At 40.4% G+C, this 17,184-nt stretch overlaps 1 protein-coding gene across 2 annotated transcripts in view; it reads right to left on the reverse strand.

Annotated features, from left to right (window-relative positions):
- The window catches only part of PLCB4 (phospholipase C beta 4), a 326,177-nt gene that overhangs the window by 48,371 nt on the left and 260,622 nt on the right, over positions 1-17,184 (reverse strand). For both annotated transcript variants that reach the window (XM_084622532.1, XM_084622531.1), the window contains exons 26-30: positions 15,753-15,855; positions 11,703-11,867; positions 8,477-8,681; positions 1,145-1,233; positions 469-619 (exon numbers count right to left, since the gene is read on the reverse strand). In XM_084622532.1, the coding sequence (XP_084478658.1) occupies positions 469-619; positions 1,145-1,233; positions 8,477-8,681; positions 11,703-11,867; positions 15,753-15,855 (713 nt within the window). The remainder of the gene's footprint in view (positions 1-468; positions 620-1,144; positions 1,234-8,476; positions 8,682-11,702; positions 11,868-15,752; positions 15,856-17,184) is intronic.

Raw genomic sequence — 17,184 nt, forward strand, 5'->3', positions numbered from 1 at the left:
TCAGAATACGGCCACACTTTAAAACATTTCTAATTTGATGGGGGATCTCCGCAGAATCCTAAATACCTGGTTTTTATTTAAATCAACCACTCTGCTGAGGAATTTTTAAAACAAAAGAATTTTTGTGAAATATACAAGAAAACAGCCTTCCCCGCTAGGCCAACTCTGGTAGGTCATTAATAAATATTGTTCCCAGTGTCATGCATATTCCTGCTGAGAGCTTTGACTACACTGGTGCACAAACATGACATTTATTAAAATCCAGCCATGTTGGCTTCTGCACCAAGAAAAATATGGTTAAAACAGTATTTGCCAAGTGGACAGAGACACCACTCATACAGAAAGATGTTACTTTTTGAGCTTTTCAGAGGGATTCGAAATTACAGAAAGTACAAAACTAAAAACCAGGTAGTACTTCTTAGTGCCCTTCTAAGCCATTTAAAGGAGAGAAAGCTCATTTTTCTTTACCTTTCTTAGTTTCCATCCCAGGTCCAAGGCCGGAAGTGGTACTTGGTCTAAGTTCAGAGCTACTCTGAGGAGTCACACTTGCTTTGGCATTATTAGCTTTTCCTTTCTTATCATTCTTTGAAGTGTCATTTGGTACATCAGCTATATCACTCTGGAAAAACCATTATTACAAAATATCATTTGCAGGGGGTAAAGAAATGAAGTAATTTACTTTTAAAGAAAATTCCCCTTATATTTGCTAATACTTCTCGACAAAAAATATTTTCGGATGAAGAATTTATAATCTATTTTTACTGAAAATTAATAAGGATGGCTCCTTTCTAATTTTAGACACATGGATATGCTGCCGTGACTGATAAAAAAATCCCTCATGACGGTGACTATATTTGGAAATGCAGTGAAGGGTATTTTAATAAATCTGACAACACATATTCATGTATTTAAGAGTAGAACAGCTCTATATTTGAAAACAGAGACTAAGAGAATAACTTGCATTAATGACCAATTTATCAACAGGAGAACTGACCAAACATTGTGGCCCAAATCTCATTGCAGAGGTTTTACTTCTTGTATAGTGAAGCCTGTATTTTGCATTGTCCATAAAGCGAACCCTGTATTTTGCACTACCCACTATATGGAATTATTTTGCCTATGTTCATAATTACTTTCTACTTACAGTTTCAATACCCATAGCTCTCATCTGGTCTGCTCTTTTTTCCATGACAGATAAAAATTTCTTTGGGTCTGACAAAGCATCCACAATATCTGAAAGAAAATGAATATCAGGTTTTCAACATTTTAAGAGTCATTCAAAAAGCACAAAGCACAATGTAATTAGCAAAAAGAAAAGGAGGACTTGTGACACCTTAGAGACTAACAAATTTATCTGAGCATAAGCTTTCGTGAGCTACAGCTCACTTCATCAGATGCATGCAGTGGAAAATACAGTGGGGAGATTTATATACACAGAGAACATGAAACAATGGGTGTTACCATACACACTGTAACGAGAGTGATCAGGTAAGGTGAGCTATTACCAGCAGGAGAGAAAAAAAACCTTTTGCAGTGATAATCAAGGTGGGCCATTTCCAGCAGTTGACAAGAACGTGTGAGGAACAGTGTGTGGGGGGGAATAAACATGGGGAAATAGTTTTACTTTGTGTAATGACACATCCATACAGACTAACTCCGCTGCTACTCTGAAAAATGTAATTTAGCTTTCACAAAGGCTTTATTCTAGTGTTGCCACATGTTCCACAGTCCTCAACACTCGGCCAACTTTTCATAGTAAACTTGGTAGGAGTGGGTAAGCTTTTTTAACGTAGTCTCTCTCCCTTCCCTCATCACAAGAGAGAAAGAGAGAGAAAAGGAGATTAAAATTTCATGATTATACACATCTGCTCAGCATCCTCCCCGATTCAAAAAAGTGAAATGTATATTTCATGGTTACTCTAGTTCTATCTTGGATCAGCCATGGCATATTAACCATCACGTGAATTTTCCTCTCTAAGAATCCTACTCTTTTTCAAGCACTTATACGGTCCCCATCACTACAGTCTCTGTGAGCATTAGGAACATTACTAGATTTATCATCACAGGACTCTCATTAGGCATGGGAGTATTATTACTCCCATTTTAAGGTGGATAATTTAGGCACTGATTGAGTAAAGGCCTAATCCAAAGCCCAGTGAAGTCTATGAAAAGACTCCCACATCAAAGGGCTTTTGACCAGGCCATAATAATAATATAGCACTTTTCATTAGTAGAGCTCAAAGCACTTTACAAAGGTGATCAGTAGCATTGTTCTTATTTTACAAATGGAGGGGAAACTGAGGCACAGAGAGATGTGACTTGCTCAAGGTCATCCAGCCGCCAGTGGCTGAGCCAGGAATAAAACCCAGGTTTTCAGAATCCCAGGCCAGTGATCTATCCACTAGGCCACACTGCCTCCCTTCAGACATAGGTTGTATTTTTTTCTCTTGGTTGCCAAAGAGCAGGCTTATCAATCTGGAAGTAAAGATGCCTTCACGCAAACCGTTCTGATATTTGCCATGGCTCACAGGTGAAGGGAACTAATTGTTTTACACGGGTGGCCTAAACAATAGTACAACTGCCATAATTTATTTACAGAATTCCCCCTGCATGACCCTTGACTACTCATACCACTCACCCTGCCAAGGCCCAGACGTGGGATGCAACATGAGGGACATAAACGAATGAATAAGTGAGGGTTATATTGTGACATCACCTTCTGCTGCCTCTTCCACCCGTCTTCTAGGGGACAGAATGCCCCGAATGCTGCTGGGGCAGGAGAAGCTCATTTAGTTGTTCTCTCTTCTACCCCTCACCCCTGAGTGGTTCTGCTGCCTGCTATTAGAGAGCGGCTGTAAAATCACTTTTCAGTCTTATCTGCTTGTGAGTCTCACCCTGGCGTAACTATGGGCCATCATTTCTCCCCTAGTGCAGGCTTTATACCTGGTATAACTTCACACACTGACATTCTGCAACTGCCTTCCCTTAACTCTGCCAAAAGAATGTAATAAGTCCCCTTCCTTTTCCTAGAAGCATCCCAGCTACAAGCAGTATTCTTCACTGACTTTTATTCACACTGCACATACTGCATCAACTTGTGTATTTAGATCTTGATTTAACGAGGTGCCTAAGCCCACGCCACCTTGAAACACGAGGGCAGTCCGACTGACTTCAATAAAACTACTCATGCCTTTCAAATCAGGCACAGGCTCGAGTTCTTTGCTGAACTGAGGCCTGATCATGGGCTGCTGAAGAAAAGAGGAGTTTTGCTATTCGCATCAACAGGCATGGGATTAAACTGTTGAGGGCTCGACATGGCAAGCTCTTTGGAGCAGGTATAATTTAACCACTGCACAGTGCCACGCACATTTACAGCACGATATGAACAACAGTATCCCTGACTCCCTGGACCGTCATGATAAACATTCACGTTTACCATATACAATGGTTTATACTGGTTAGTTGAATCAGGAAACACTTGGCGACAATTTAAGACCTTAATACACAGATGGCCCCAGTTGTGATCTTTGTTATTCTAGGGGCAAACCAGAATCAGGCCCAAAGAGAGTTCTGTTAGTTTCATGTACTTGTCTCTTTGCTATATGGCAGTGTGTAAAAATCAATAAAACGGAAATTAAATTAACATTTGCACCCCATAAGAAATATTATTTTATGGATTATGTGCCATGTGTTTTGTGTACGTAGCTATGAATGTGCAACTGTATACAGACAGCTATGCAGTGACACATCAGTCCTTGCTTCTGCAGAAAATATATCTTTTCAGGCCTTGATTTACAGATAATCAAGTAACTCACAAGTGGCAAAGACAGGTCAGCCATAATGAGAAATGCTGCGTGACAAATGAAATTGATTTCAGTATCTACAGTAGTAAAGCATCCACAGAAAGTAGCCAGGACCGGGTGATCCCTATGTAACTTTAAACTTCACTAATTCTCAAGATGACCTGGACAGTGAAAAAGCACATCAGCTGAAAGTAAAAAGAGTCCCTAAGGACATTCCTTTGAGCAGAATTACCATTTTAAGGATGGCAGGCTTCCATGATAAGGAAGAAGATAACCACTCACGCAGGACATTAATGAGTTGAAATACAATTAATATTTTAATGTTTCAAGATACTGCCCCTTTCCTGCATGTGAAAAGACAGTCACTCGGGACTATTAAATAGGCCTCCCAGTTGAAGAAGTGTCACACAGAAATCCAGAGTGCATCCATTCGCTTGTCTAAAAGCTGTATCTTGATTCAACCGTTCGTTATAAAATATTGTACATATTATGCCTGAGCTTTTGCCATGACCGTCATGGATGATGTTCTCACTTAACTGTATTTTGAGGGAATGCAACTGATGACATTCCCCCAACTAAACCTTTTCTCACATGCTGGAAAGAGAGTAGTGAGTTCAGTTACTGCCCCTCAAACACAACACCATGTGCATAGTGGATTCTTTCTGTTCAGAATGTTGTCATGTAATAAAGTAAACTCATCTTCCAGTTGCTTATCAGTAAAGATAAACCTTTCTGTGGCCTTGCATTCCAGATAGTCTCAGTAATGTAATGGCTCTGTACTTCTAGAGTGATGGTTTTGGCAGTCAACGTTTTCATGAAGATTTGAATTTTATTTCACATACCAGAATCCTGTCTCAAGTCATAGCTATTTTCAAAGTAACTAGTTGTGATGTCATAGATAATATATGGGACTAGGGACACATGTGCCAGTCTAGGAAAAACATATTAACCTATTAGAATTTTGGGGATAATCTTGCAGTCCTTACTCATGCAAACTTCCCACCGAAGTCAGTGGAAGTTTTGCCCAAGTGAAGAAAGAAGGATCAGGCCTTCAGTCCTTAGTATCTACTTGATCCGTATACGAAGATAGTTTGTGCGAGATACGAAAGCTGCATTAAATAATATATTTCACCTAGACAGCTCAAGTTAACCACCCAAAAAAGAGACTGTTCCAATACCATTGTTCCCTACCAATTGGTATCTTGTGTCTCTCACTCAGCGGTATTTCCCACAAATATCAAATGGACAGACATTTATCCCAAGCACATAATGGCCCCAACAACCTGAATATTTTCCCTTCCTTTAACTGAGCCAACTACCCTTCCAATCCCTAGAACCTACACTTCAAAGAAAATCCATGCCTGCCTTGTTCCTGCAACCATCACATAGTATTTGAAAATGGAACTTGAATATTAAGAATTTTCAAGTAAAAAAAACCCTCCTTATGTGTGTGGGAGAGTGAGACCTTTGCAAATTGTGTTACCCATCATTTATACAGCTCGCCAAAGGCTCAGCATTTCTACTGGAGGTAAATGATTCACCGCTGTTTTCTACCCCACCACTTGTCCTCTGCTTCAATTTTCCTTTTTTACGGTCTTTTTGGTAAGGTAACTGGATACCAAAAAGTTTTAAAGCTATGAGTTAAAAAACAACAACAAAACCACTTGTGTATAACCAGTACAGCCTTGGGAAGCATGTGTTCTAGAAGCAGAAGTCCCGTCACGACTGTATGTAATAGTGCTTCCTTATTAGGTACACTATCTATATGAAATAAAAGCCTCTCTTTGAAATCTGCTGCCTCATTTGGCATTTCTTCAGAACGGATTTGTGTCCCATTGGCTATTAGGAGCAGGGGAACTGAAGCTGATAAACCATAGAAAATTAGCAAACCACATCAAAAAAAGAAAATGGTGCACATTTCTTCCCAACCCTATCATGAAGCAATCATGAATCATTATTATTTGGCATGAAAGACGTTCTTAAATCTTACTCCTACAGGTTCAAAAGGAAAGTAGCTGAAAATTAAGGTTCTTGACTCTTTGCCCAAACAATCTAGTTACAAATCAGAGACAGTAATTGAATTGTAGTTCATAAAACAATGTAAAATGCAGAACAGATGACAAGTACTCAAAAGCCACATGTAAACAGAATAGTCATGATGCCGTTTGAACATCAAAAGCAACATCTCAAGCTCTTTTGGTCATCAGGCTACTGATCTATATCAGTGAGAAAAAAAGGGTGACAAGCCAAAAATGACTGTCGTTGGGAAAGGAGAAACAACAACTGAGCTTGTTGAGTTCTCATTAGTACAGAGCCCATTTCCCCTACACAGGCAACAGGATATTACATATAGTTCCCTCATCCTAGCAGTATTTCACTTTAATGATGAACCTACTCGGGGTAAACATTTTTTTTTCTTCACACCCCTTACACCTTACGGATAAACCACCTGGAGTAACGTTGGCAATTTAGAAGATCAGCCGACACTGAACTTTTACACAGCTCGCCTTTTACAAACTGATTTTGAAATCCTCTCTGGGGAAAAGAAGGTTGTATCATTTTTGGATTTGTGTGTGAGCAAACCCCCAAACCTCTGCAAACGGAAGAGTTAACAGTAAACACAATGGAACTTCATTTATGTCACATTAACTGGGTTCCAAACCTTTACAAAATGTCTGGTCCCAATTCAGGGCCTCATCCTGATTCAGGACAGCGCTTTGAGCATGTGCACATGTGCTGTCCACAGCAGCCTCGACTGAGGCTCATGCTAACGTTCTTTTCTGAACTGGGGCCCTTACTGGTAAAAACTGTTGGTTAAAAACCCAATGTTTTCATTCAATGAGCAACTGCCTCGTACCAATCAAGTCAATGGCAAACCTCTCATTGATTTCAGTGGGGGGCGCAGGCGGGGGGGTGGGTCAACATTTAACTTATTATTTTTTGCTATAAAACGCCCTGATCCTGCAAACAATTATGTATATGCTTAACTTTAGGCAAGAGAGTTGTCCCATAAAAGCCAGGGCCTATGTTTTCTCCTTAAAGTTTGATTGGAAATCCTAGCAAATGGTGTATGTATGGTTTTAATTATATTTGGTAAAATTAGTCCCTTGAACAATTTCGCGCATGCTCTCTTTCTCTACTTTTTACTACTGAAAATCCAATCCACATTAAAGTTGTAGTAACTATTGTGTACAAAACCCAGTGACCTTTACATTTTGAATTAGTTTTACAAAGAGCAAAAAATAATTTTTCCAACAAGATTTCCCAAAAATCTCTTCGAGGGTGAAGTTCAGAGGGACAGAACAAGGCCTATGGACCACTTAAAATCCAATGTGAGCCCTAATTTGAGGTCTTAAATGGGATACAGGCGGTACATGGGCCGTGCACTAGCCCTCTATACAGGAGCAAATTTCATCCCACCTAAAAAAGAACATTTCTCAGTGCCAAATGCTTAATGAAAGTGGAAAGATTCTAGTACACCGACCTGCAGTTTAAAAATACTAAGACTTAGGGCAACTAAAATACATATAAGTTGAAGGAGTACATCCATGCTCTTCTGCTACTCTGCTGCACTTGGATTTGCTACCTAATCTGCATCACTGGTAGCACAATAATGGTGACGTAACTTTGCTGGCAGTTCTTGGTGTTTACTACTGTTAGACCTAGGCCTCTACTCAAATTTCTGTGACTGCTTTTAAAAAGTGGTTTCAAAAAAGTTATGCTGGTATTTTTTATTCAAGCAAACATACTGATACAGCACTGTTGTAGGAGCAGTGTCAGAGACCTATCTATGATAACATTTATCTTGAAAAGATAAAAGTTTGTCTTGTAAAGAGAAAAATAACTAGAGCAAGTTTTCAGAGATCAGGCAAAGAGGGCTATCTCAGGGCTGTGAAGATAATAAGGGTGGCAACTTTAAACACTGGCAGTAGGGTTGCCAGCCTTCCAGGATTGGCCTGGAGTCTCCAGGAATTAAAGATTAATCCTTAACTAAAGTTTATGTCATGTGATGAAATCTCCAGGAACACATCCAACCAAAACTGGCAACCCTGTCACTAATAAGTGATGACTAAGATTTAATTTAAAGAGTGGTGTGAAGTATGCAAAACGGGGGGGGGGGGAGAAGAGGATCACTTGTAATTGCAAAGTTTATTAATACTTGAAAATTCAGCACCTTGCGTGTCCACTTTTCAGAGCAGGAGTATTTAGAAGAATGGTTAAAGTACGCTTTAAAAAAGACCAGCATCTTGTTTGCACCCTAGACTATGAAACTACAATATATGTTTTAACTTAGACATTTACTCCAATTAATATATCCAATGAGTTCTTTCTAAAGAGATTAAGAGATTCTAAAGAGATTAAGTACTGGCAAATTGAACAAATTCAGGTAACCTTGGGAAATGTAATTGTAGCTTTGTTTCTTTCCAAACTAATAGAAATCACTGTCTTGATTTTGACTTTTGAAGGCTACATTCTCTTCATTGCTAATATTAAGGCACTTGAGACAAAAGTAAAGATATCTTAACCAGACAGAAGGAACTTTCCTACAGATTCGCAGATAAATGTTCTTCCAGTGCTCCAGGGATCCCTTATTTTCTATTGCACAACGAACTTATATTCCTTGCGTACTAAAACCCAAGATTCACGAAGCTGTAATATGTGTTTCTTCTTACCTCCAAAACCATCAGGCACATATGTTTTGAGCACAATGTTGCAGAAAACTGTGGGCAGAGATAGTGGTTTGTTGCCTTCATTTCGAAGGGAAATGTGTCTGTAGCCTGCCTGAAGGCCATCAAGAGGCAGGATCCTCTGACCGATCAGCTTGTTGTTGTCATCATACACTGCTATTCTCAGAACAGCGAGATCAGGTAGAATAACCTGGGAACCCATAAAATTAAGACATTCATTGACTCTCACAATGTTGCAAATTGCCCAAGTACCACACATGAAAGCATCCAGAGATCACACAACATAGTGGATGTCCATTTCCACTACTGGTAAGTCAGAAGCACAATCTACTTATCTCTATAAGAGAATACCATCACCCTTTGCTGGATGCAAGCTGTCTGCTTTCAGACATGGAGGCATTACTGGAAAAGTTTAGTTTCTCACTCTCTCTCGTTCTTGGTGTTAGTTTTTTGGAGCACAGAAATTGCTCGTGGAAGAATTCTCCAGATCGTAATCAAAATAATTAAATATTTTGCTTATTTATTTTTCATCGCTGGAGGCCGGTGACCCCTGAAAGTGGGCAGGGAGTAGCAGAGACACAAACTGGTAGTCGAAGGCAGACGGGTAATGCTGGGGTCAGGGGAAAGGCAATGACGGGGGGGGGGTACTTGGAAAGGACATCAATAACAGAATAAGGGTGTCGAGAAGGAGGAAGAATGGGGTGTTACACACTGTCGGAGGGAGATGATGTGATGTGAACACAGCTGGAGAGGTCTGGTGGGGAAGAGGGTGACACGTACATTATCAGGCAACGGAAGGAGGGCAATACACAGTGGGAGGCCTGGTGCTGGTGGGGAACACTCTCAGCAGGGATGGGTGTGGGGGTTCGCGCAGAGGGAAGAGGTAGTGGTTGCTGGACAGTAGGTCCCTGAAGCTGTTCACAGGAGTGACCCTTATTCATGTGAGCAGTCACACTGAAGCAAAGGGTACCTGAAGCTGACAGTTCCCATCCTGACCAACAAAAGCAACAGCAGAAATTCCTTTCAGTCCCACCTGAATCCAAAAGGGCTAGCCTGAGACCTATTCCACCTGCTTCCTCAGAAAGGTGATCAGGGATAGGACTGGAGGAGAGAGGATTCCCTGCACCAGGAATGTCTGTACAGGGCAAGCCAGCAATCTTTCATTCCCAGTCTGTCTAAGCTGCAGGCCAAAAATGGCCCTGACAGCGGGAGTGGGTAAGAGACAGAGAGAGGAAAGGAATCAAGAGGACCTGACCCAGAAAGGAATCAATACTAATTAAAATAACACTGAGACATTACTACTTTCCTTCCTCTCTCCACCTTGCTATATTCGGTGATGCCTGAGACCGTCACTCAGAGAAGAAAATAAAACAAACTTTTCCTCCCTTGGACCTGCTGCCTTCAGTTTAAGCCTTAAGTAAAGAGCATAGAAACAAACAGCTTTTTGAACTCTGTGCATGTCTGAACTATTCACAGACACCACAGTTAACTTGCCCTGTTAAGTACTGTCTGACTGACCAGAAGTAAGCATCCTGACACACCATATCACAAGCATCAGCCCCTCACAATAGAATGACAACACAAAACTTGGGTTAGAATGGCAGAAGATTTAATATCAAACAGAATGATCAAACAGAATTCACACATTACCTGCTAGCATTTGTGTAGGGTTAATGCCATCATGGGAGGAGCCGCAGGCCCCAAGCTGACCCGACTAGGGCCACTTAAACAGCATGGGTAAAATCTTCCCTTTACATGTCAGAGACCAGCACACCATTCATTATGTGATGGGCTGTACTATACCACTGCTCACCACTGGTGGTAGAAATTCAAGCCCCTAGCCTCTAGTTAGTTTTAACTCCTCCTCCATGATCATGGGAGGGTACCAAGGAACAAAGGTCCCTTGGTTGTTTACTCATATTATACTTACAAGGGGTCAAGTTGTGACAAATGAGTTACTATGGAATTGGTGTGGCAAATCATAGTTTATTGTACAAGCATGTGTCCTCTCAGTGGGAAGAACCCAAAGGGCAGCAGATGCAGGTCATCTGGTTACCCAGCCCAGGGCAAGGATGCACATCTGGGACTGCCCACGGTGAACTTAAAGCATTTCCTCTTGCCTATTTCCTCGGCCCCTATGCAGGAAATCACTTGAACACATTCTTAAGTTCATCCCTGTTCAGGACGCCATTAAATATGTACTGAATAGGGATGCGTTCCTGAAATGGGGTCCCAGCAGCACAGCATTAGGACAAGTCCCCTCCCAGGAGATCTGAGTCCACTACATTTGCTACACTGGAAGCAGATTATCTGTGTTACACAATATACATATAAATACAGTATGATCAGCAGGCAAAACCTGTCACGAAAGAAAAACAGTAAAAATTCTGCAGGACAACAGAACAGGTGAAAGGAAAACACACATTATCAAAGACGGCACTGTTAATGCATGTATTTTGGATGAAACTCCAGTTGACAAAAAAAAAATAAAAATCAGACCGAGAGATAAATACTGAACGTTTGAGATGACGACTGATCTCCCACTGTGAGTCCACCATACAGTACCAGGGAAAGGTGGTGGAGGTGGGTTTTTTTTTTTTCAGTACATGATACACATGGTCTACAGGAGAAGGGAGCTGGCCATGTGTGTGAGGAAGACAGCACCTTTCCATTTTTTCCATGTAATGACATTGACCTTAGCTTTGGATGCAGCATCTCACCTGCCCTCTTGGCTGAAGGAACAGTGCAAGATAGCAGCCACTGTCAGGGCAGGGAAGAAGACATCTCCAGGGAATGTTGGTGTCCACCAGCTGGAGCTCATTCTGAGCAGACTGCATACCTGGAACACAGGCATTGCCACGAAGGACGTGGGTTCCTCCAAGAAGGAGGAGGAAGCAAAAAAGAGGGAAAAGCCAAACAGACAAAAAAAAAAAAATAATGTGACAACTACAGAGGTTATCCACAAAAAAAAAAAAAACTTTGAAAGTTTAATTCAGCCTTAATGGTTGACCGGTTGACTGTGCTAAACGTTAAGTCCTACAAATTTAAGGTCCAATCCTGCAAATCCTTGTTCATGGGAGTGACCCTTGTTCATGTGAGCAGTCACACCGAAGCAAAGGGGATTGCTTATGCAAGTAAAGAATACTCACATGGGAAAGGGTTTGCAAAAGCAGGCTTCAAAACACCCAAGTGTACATTCAAAAAATCCTACCTTTCGAAATACAAATGATTCTTCATTGTAAACAGGGTTCAGGCCATTGTTCATCACCATGCGGGTTCGAAACTCTTTACGTATCGTGTCCGTAGGTAACCCGTACATATCCACTTCTACATACGTACCAATTTTTTTATCTGATAAGAACTGACCAGATATTACCTGAAAAAGAAGAAAAGGAATTAAATACACTCCTCTGATCTAAAGAAAGTAACAATATAAAACATACAGTACTTTATGATGAGTGGAAATAATGTCACTTGTATTCTTTATCAAATAACAGTATTCACATGCGTTCATTATACAGAGCAGTCATATTCATTTAATAGTGTAATTTTTTTTCCTCAGCATCGAATAACCACTAAATTTCACGTTCGCACATTTGGTTTTGTAAATAAAAGGTAATTCTTTACGATTTTTATGAATATGTGCACACACAACAAATTACAGTTAAATGGTATTACACAGCGTGGAAATCAGTAATGAATTTGGCCTCTTTATACAATGTATATTTACTAATATCACCTATTTTTTAAAATTAGATTCCATGCTGATATTACGCATCTGCATGAGTAACAAGTAAACCGCGTCTTTTCTGATAGGGTTCCTCTTTTACATTTCGGGGGTTTTATGCTGAATTTTAGGGTTAATGAAAGTGAGAGGCTGACTGCATGTACTTTCTAATAACAGCCCCGTGGGAAAGTCATATTGTTCCCGCTACTTTTCAGCAGCTGCTGCTGTGCATGCAATATTCTCAGCTCCAAGGCCTCATTACAGGACAGGACTGAAGAACAGGCATAAGCACTTTGCTGGGTCGTGAGCTCACTGCAAACATTGAGTGCTGCATAAACCCACATGTGGAAGTGCACTATTGTACAGTAGGTTTTATAGTGGTAGAGGGACTGGCTTTTCTCTCATGAACTTGTACGTTCAAACCTTGGTTTGGGTCACACGTAGTGTCTTTCTCAAGTTTGCCATATCAGATCAAAAGAATGGGCAACGTTGGCAGACTTTTGCTCAAGGGGCACCTTGGCTTATGACAGCAGATGAATCAATTCACAACTGAGATGCTTTTTCAAAGCGGGACTAGATTGTTCCTTGGTAACAGGCATATGAAGCCTTTCACCTCTAGGTCACTGCCACTGGGGTAACTGCAAGTTACTGTAATCTCACTTACTCGGTGGCCTATTTAAAATGAGTTGGTGGCATCAATACACTGGGTAGCAGACATGTGTAAACTTTGCCTAACTTCTATCATAACTGGCACTAACAGACAAACGTGATGGTACATCTGAACAGAGGGCCAATGATCTGGTGGAGGTGGAAACTCAGTTATCTTTGTTTTCTTCTGATTACTTGTATTACCACAGTGCCTAGGAGACCGAAGTCATGGATCAGGACCCCGTTGTGCTAGGTGCTCTGTAAACAAAGAACAAAAAATGGTCCCTGCCCCAGGGAGCTTACAATCTTAACACTAACTGTAGTTCCTACAAAACAGGATTGCCTCATATTGGTGAGGTGGTACCTAGGGGAGTTTATGCATTGCTACTTCATATGTTGTTCTATGGACATCCACCTTCAGCATTGTCATTCCAGCACCCTTTAAAAAACTACATTTTCTCTAATGCTTTTACAAAGATGTGGACTGGCAGAGCTATATGGTGAAGGTTGCCCTGAGCCTGTCTGTACTATGCCTTGCTCAAGCCAGTGAGAATCTGATCCAGCAAAGCACTTAAGTACGTGCTTAACATTAAGCACATGAGCGGTACTACTGATTTTAATGGGTCTAATCACTTGCTTAAAAGTGCGTTGCTGGTATCTAAAGACCTTCATTGGAAGAAAATGCTCGGCAATAAAAGTCTCTTTAATTTATCAGCGAAAGATGTAACAAGAACCAATGGCTGGAAGATGAAGCCAAACAAATTCAAATGAGAAAGAAGGCCCAAATTTTTAACAGTCTTCAAATATATTAAGGGCTGTTATAACGAGAACAGCGATCAACTGTTCTCCATGTTCACTGAAGAGTGGACAAAAAATAAGGGGCTTAACTGCAGCAAGGGAGATTTAGGTTAGATATTAAGGGAAACTTTTAAACTATATGGCTGGATGTTATTGCTCTACTTTAGTTTCAGTGCATTCTACGAGCCACTTCCACATGGTACTCACTAAATACGCAAATCTAATTTAATATAACATCTCTGTGCAATGCAGAATACTTAAAAAAACAAACAAACTAGTGTAATGGAAGCCTATTACAGGATTCCTCTCCCTCTCTCTGCACACAAATATCTTGAATTTGCTGCAAATTTATTCCAAGTCCATATTTATCTGGCTACAGCAGACCATTTTCCTGTGACACACTTTTGTTGCACTAACATGAGGTTTTCTTTCCCAACACCGCATGTGTTGTTATTCTGTACTGTTAAGGATTGAACGCAGAAATGAAACATATTTAAAATTGCACAGACCAAGGTCGATTTTGACCTGTTCTTTTCTGATGTGCACCAAAGTATCTGGTCTTACATTCTTTAATTACAGAAAACTTGAAATGACTGATTTGAGAGACAATGCAGTCTAGTGGCTTGGTCACTGGACTGGGATTCAAGACGCGAATTCTATTCCCAGCTTTGTCATTGACATGCTGTAGGAGACCTCTCTGTGACTGTTTCCCCTCCAGCCTCTCTCTGTCTTCCCTATTCAAACTGTAAATTTTTGGACAGAGACTGCCTCTTCACCATCTAGCACAATGGGGTCCTGATCTCTATTGTGGTTTCTAGGTACTACTATAAGACTGACTCAGAACCAACAAATTATGAACACAATTACCTTAGGGAACATGTGCTCTTATTCCTGTTACCCTAGTCCTCCTTTTCTTTAGGGAAGAGACAGTGCCCTCCAGTTTTTTTTGTTCAGTGCATGGGGCCCTGATTCAGAGTAGGGCCACTAAGTAATAACCCAATATAAATCATAAGTTTTGCACTTACAACAGCACTTTGCGTTTAGACAGCACTTTTCATCTGAAAAGTGAAGATCCCATATGCTTTACAAAGAGGGGTAAGCTTTATTATCCCAATTTTACTGATGTGAAACTTGGGTAAATGTACATAATGCATGACAAACAGTCAACTGGGGATGCAGTTTGGAATTTTCACATCTTTTCCTCCTCTGGATATATATAAAGTGATCATTGAGATCACAGCATTTTCCTGAGCAGCATTCTGAGGTATCTGAGCTAATAGAGTCCTGGCAGAGAGTGGAGGAAATGCAATAAAAGAGGTCACTCTGCAACTCTTTCTTTCCTTTTTAAAGGCTGGTAATCTCTATCCAGAGCGGGAACAGAAGATTTAGGTAAGCTACATAAACTATCCTGGGAGTTTTATGGCCTCTACTGTCTCAGACAGGATTCACAGAATTCAAAAAGTTAGGACCTCGGTAACTAACCTTTTCAGAACATTCAAATTGGACATAAATGCGGCTGCTCTATGAATGAAAAGTGTTTGTATTCACACCCACCCCACCTTCCGCACTAATTTTCCATAACTGATTTTCCACAACTAATTCTACTGAAGCCTTGCATTACCTTCATTTGTAGAGTAGCCATAAGTGACACCATAAATGTGGCTGCCATTTCTGAAGTTCTAGATGTACTGAAAACGTCCTACAGAAAAATTTCCATTACAAAACATTGTCTGACTCTGTGGCAACCAGTGGAACATACTTGGTTCTGAATGACCGGCAGGAATGAGCTCATATTTTATTTGGACATGGCTGCTCTAAACCACAAAGAATAGCGGGGATTTAAAATTGAGTGACACACTTTAAATGGATAATTACAAACCATTTCTAATTATATCCTGTTCTATTCAGCTCGTGTAAACACAGATGTCATAAACAGCAATCAAATAACAATAATTAGATGAATTAGATAGAACAATTTGATGAAACCCACAAATTCCGAAGAAATTTGCTGTACATATTAGATATCCGCTTCTGTTTAAATGTGGTTTTGGATGCTCTAAGATGACTGCAGTCTCAGTTATATTTTACCTGTACTGAACAAGTTGCCGCAATAACACCATCTACTGGCGTTTCAGAGAAAGGGTCAAATGTTCGATCTGGTCGTCGCATGAAATCTGGTTTAAGGAGATACCTTATTTTGAGAAAGAGAAGAAGAAATGTATTTATGTATGGAAGTTTAAATTGCCACTTTATTTATTATAAGTAATATTGATGGTCTAGCTTTAACAAATGAAATGCCCCAGGGTATTTTAAAATATATACTGCCATTCTGATTTTAATTCATGCAGCTGCGAGGAAAAAAAAACCCTAAGGTGATCTGGACTAATTTTTTTTTTAAATGAATCAGCCCCCTCCCCAGCCAAGATTTAGTTAGTAAATTACATCCTGAAGTGGATTTCTTCATCTGAATTATAAACCCTTTAGGAAAAGCGCTGATAACGTTAATACTGACAGACCCTTAATTATAGTGGTGTGAATGGAACCGTGATAATACCACTTACACTGCCTCCCTGGGGACTATGCCCTGGCTCGACATATCAATGAAACCCGTTTGTGCACTGATGAGTGACAAATGAGCATTCTGATTTTAAAACAGAATGGCAATGCTTCTGGAGTTCAGCTGTGTCAGAGATGAAGGGAATTCTCTTCCAACAATGGAAGAAAATGTGCAACTTGAATCCCTTCTGAACTTAATACCTAGGAATCATCCGGCCAATTCAGCAGCTATGCACGGACAGCCGCTGTTAGACGCTCCTATTTTACCTATAACACCATTTCTGCTCAGCATCATTACTACAAACGGTTATCAAGGTCTGGAGTGCAACCAGAAAATATTAAAAAGGTGCTGGAGGAGCTATTAGGACAAAAAGAATCTCAGTTCCACTTTCTCCCATTTTGACATCAAATTTGGTTTCTATTAAGGAAAGTAATTTTCCTCAGCATGATACAACATTATATAATGAGTGTGTGTGTCGCTTTCAAAAAGATAATCCCATCTAATCATTTAAAACAGATATTTGGAGTGAAAGGGGAACTACTGGATAGTTTTAGGATGCACTTTAACCTTGATTGGCTGTGTTGAGGATCAGTGGGACTGACCGTGCTCGGACACTGATCTATATCTGGAGTGACTCATTGAAGCCAATGGAGTAACACCAGTGTGAAACTGAGGTAGGTCAGAAAGAAATCAGGAGGCCCACTATATCTACAGTACACTCACAGGCACAGGGAGCAGAAAATATCATACACGTTACATTTTTTTATTCCATAACACCAGCACATTTCCACCAAACAGTTCGGTGCATAAATCAGGCTTATTCTTTGGATAGTTCCAAAAGACCAAACAGCAAGGGCATTTTCATAGTGTTGTTGGGCGATGAAGCAGAGAGACCATGTGTTGCCACCCCTGAGTAATGGAGCTGTCCCAAACAGCTGCCGATAAAACATTTATACTCTATCA

Source organism: Lepidochelys olivacea (genome assembly GCF_965140295.1).
Source record: "Lepidochelys olivacea isolate rLepOli2 genome assembly, chromosome: 3".
Taxonomy (NCBI): domain Eukaryota; kingdom Metazoa; phylum Chordata; order Testudines; family Cheloniidae; genus Lepidochelys; species Lepidochelys olivacea.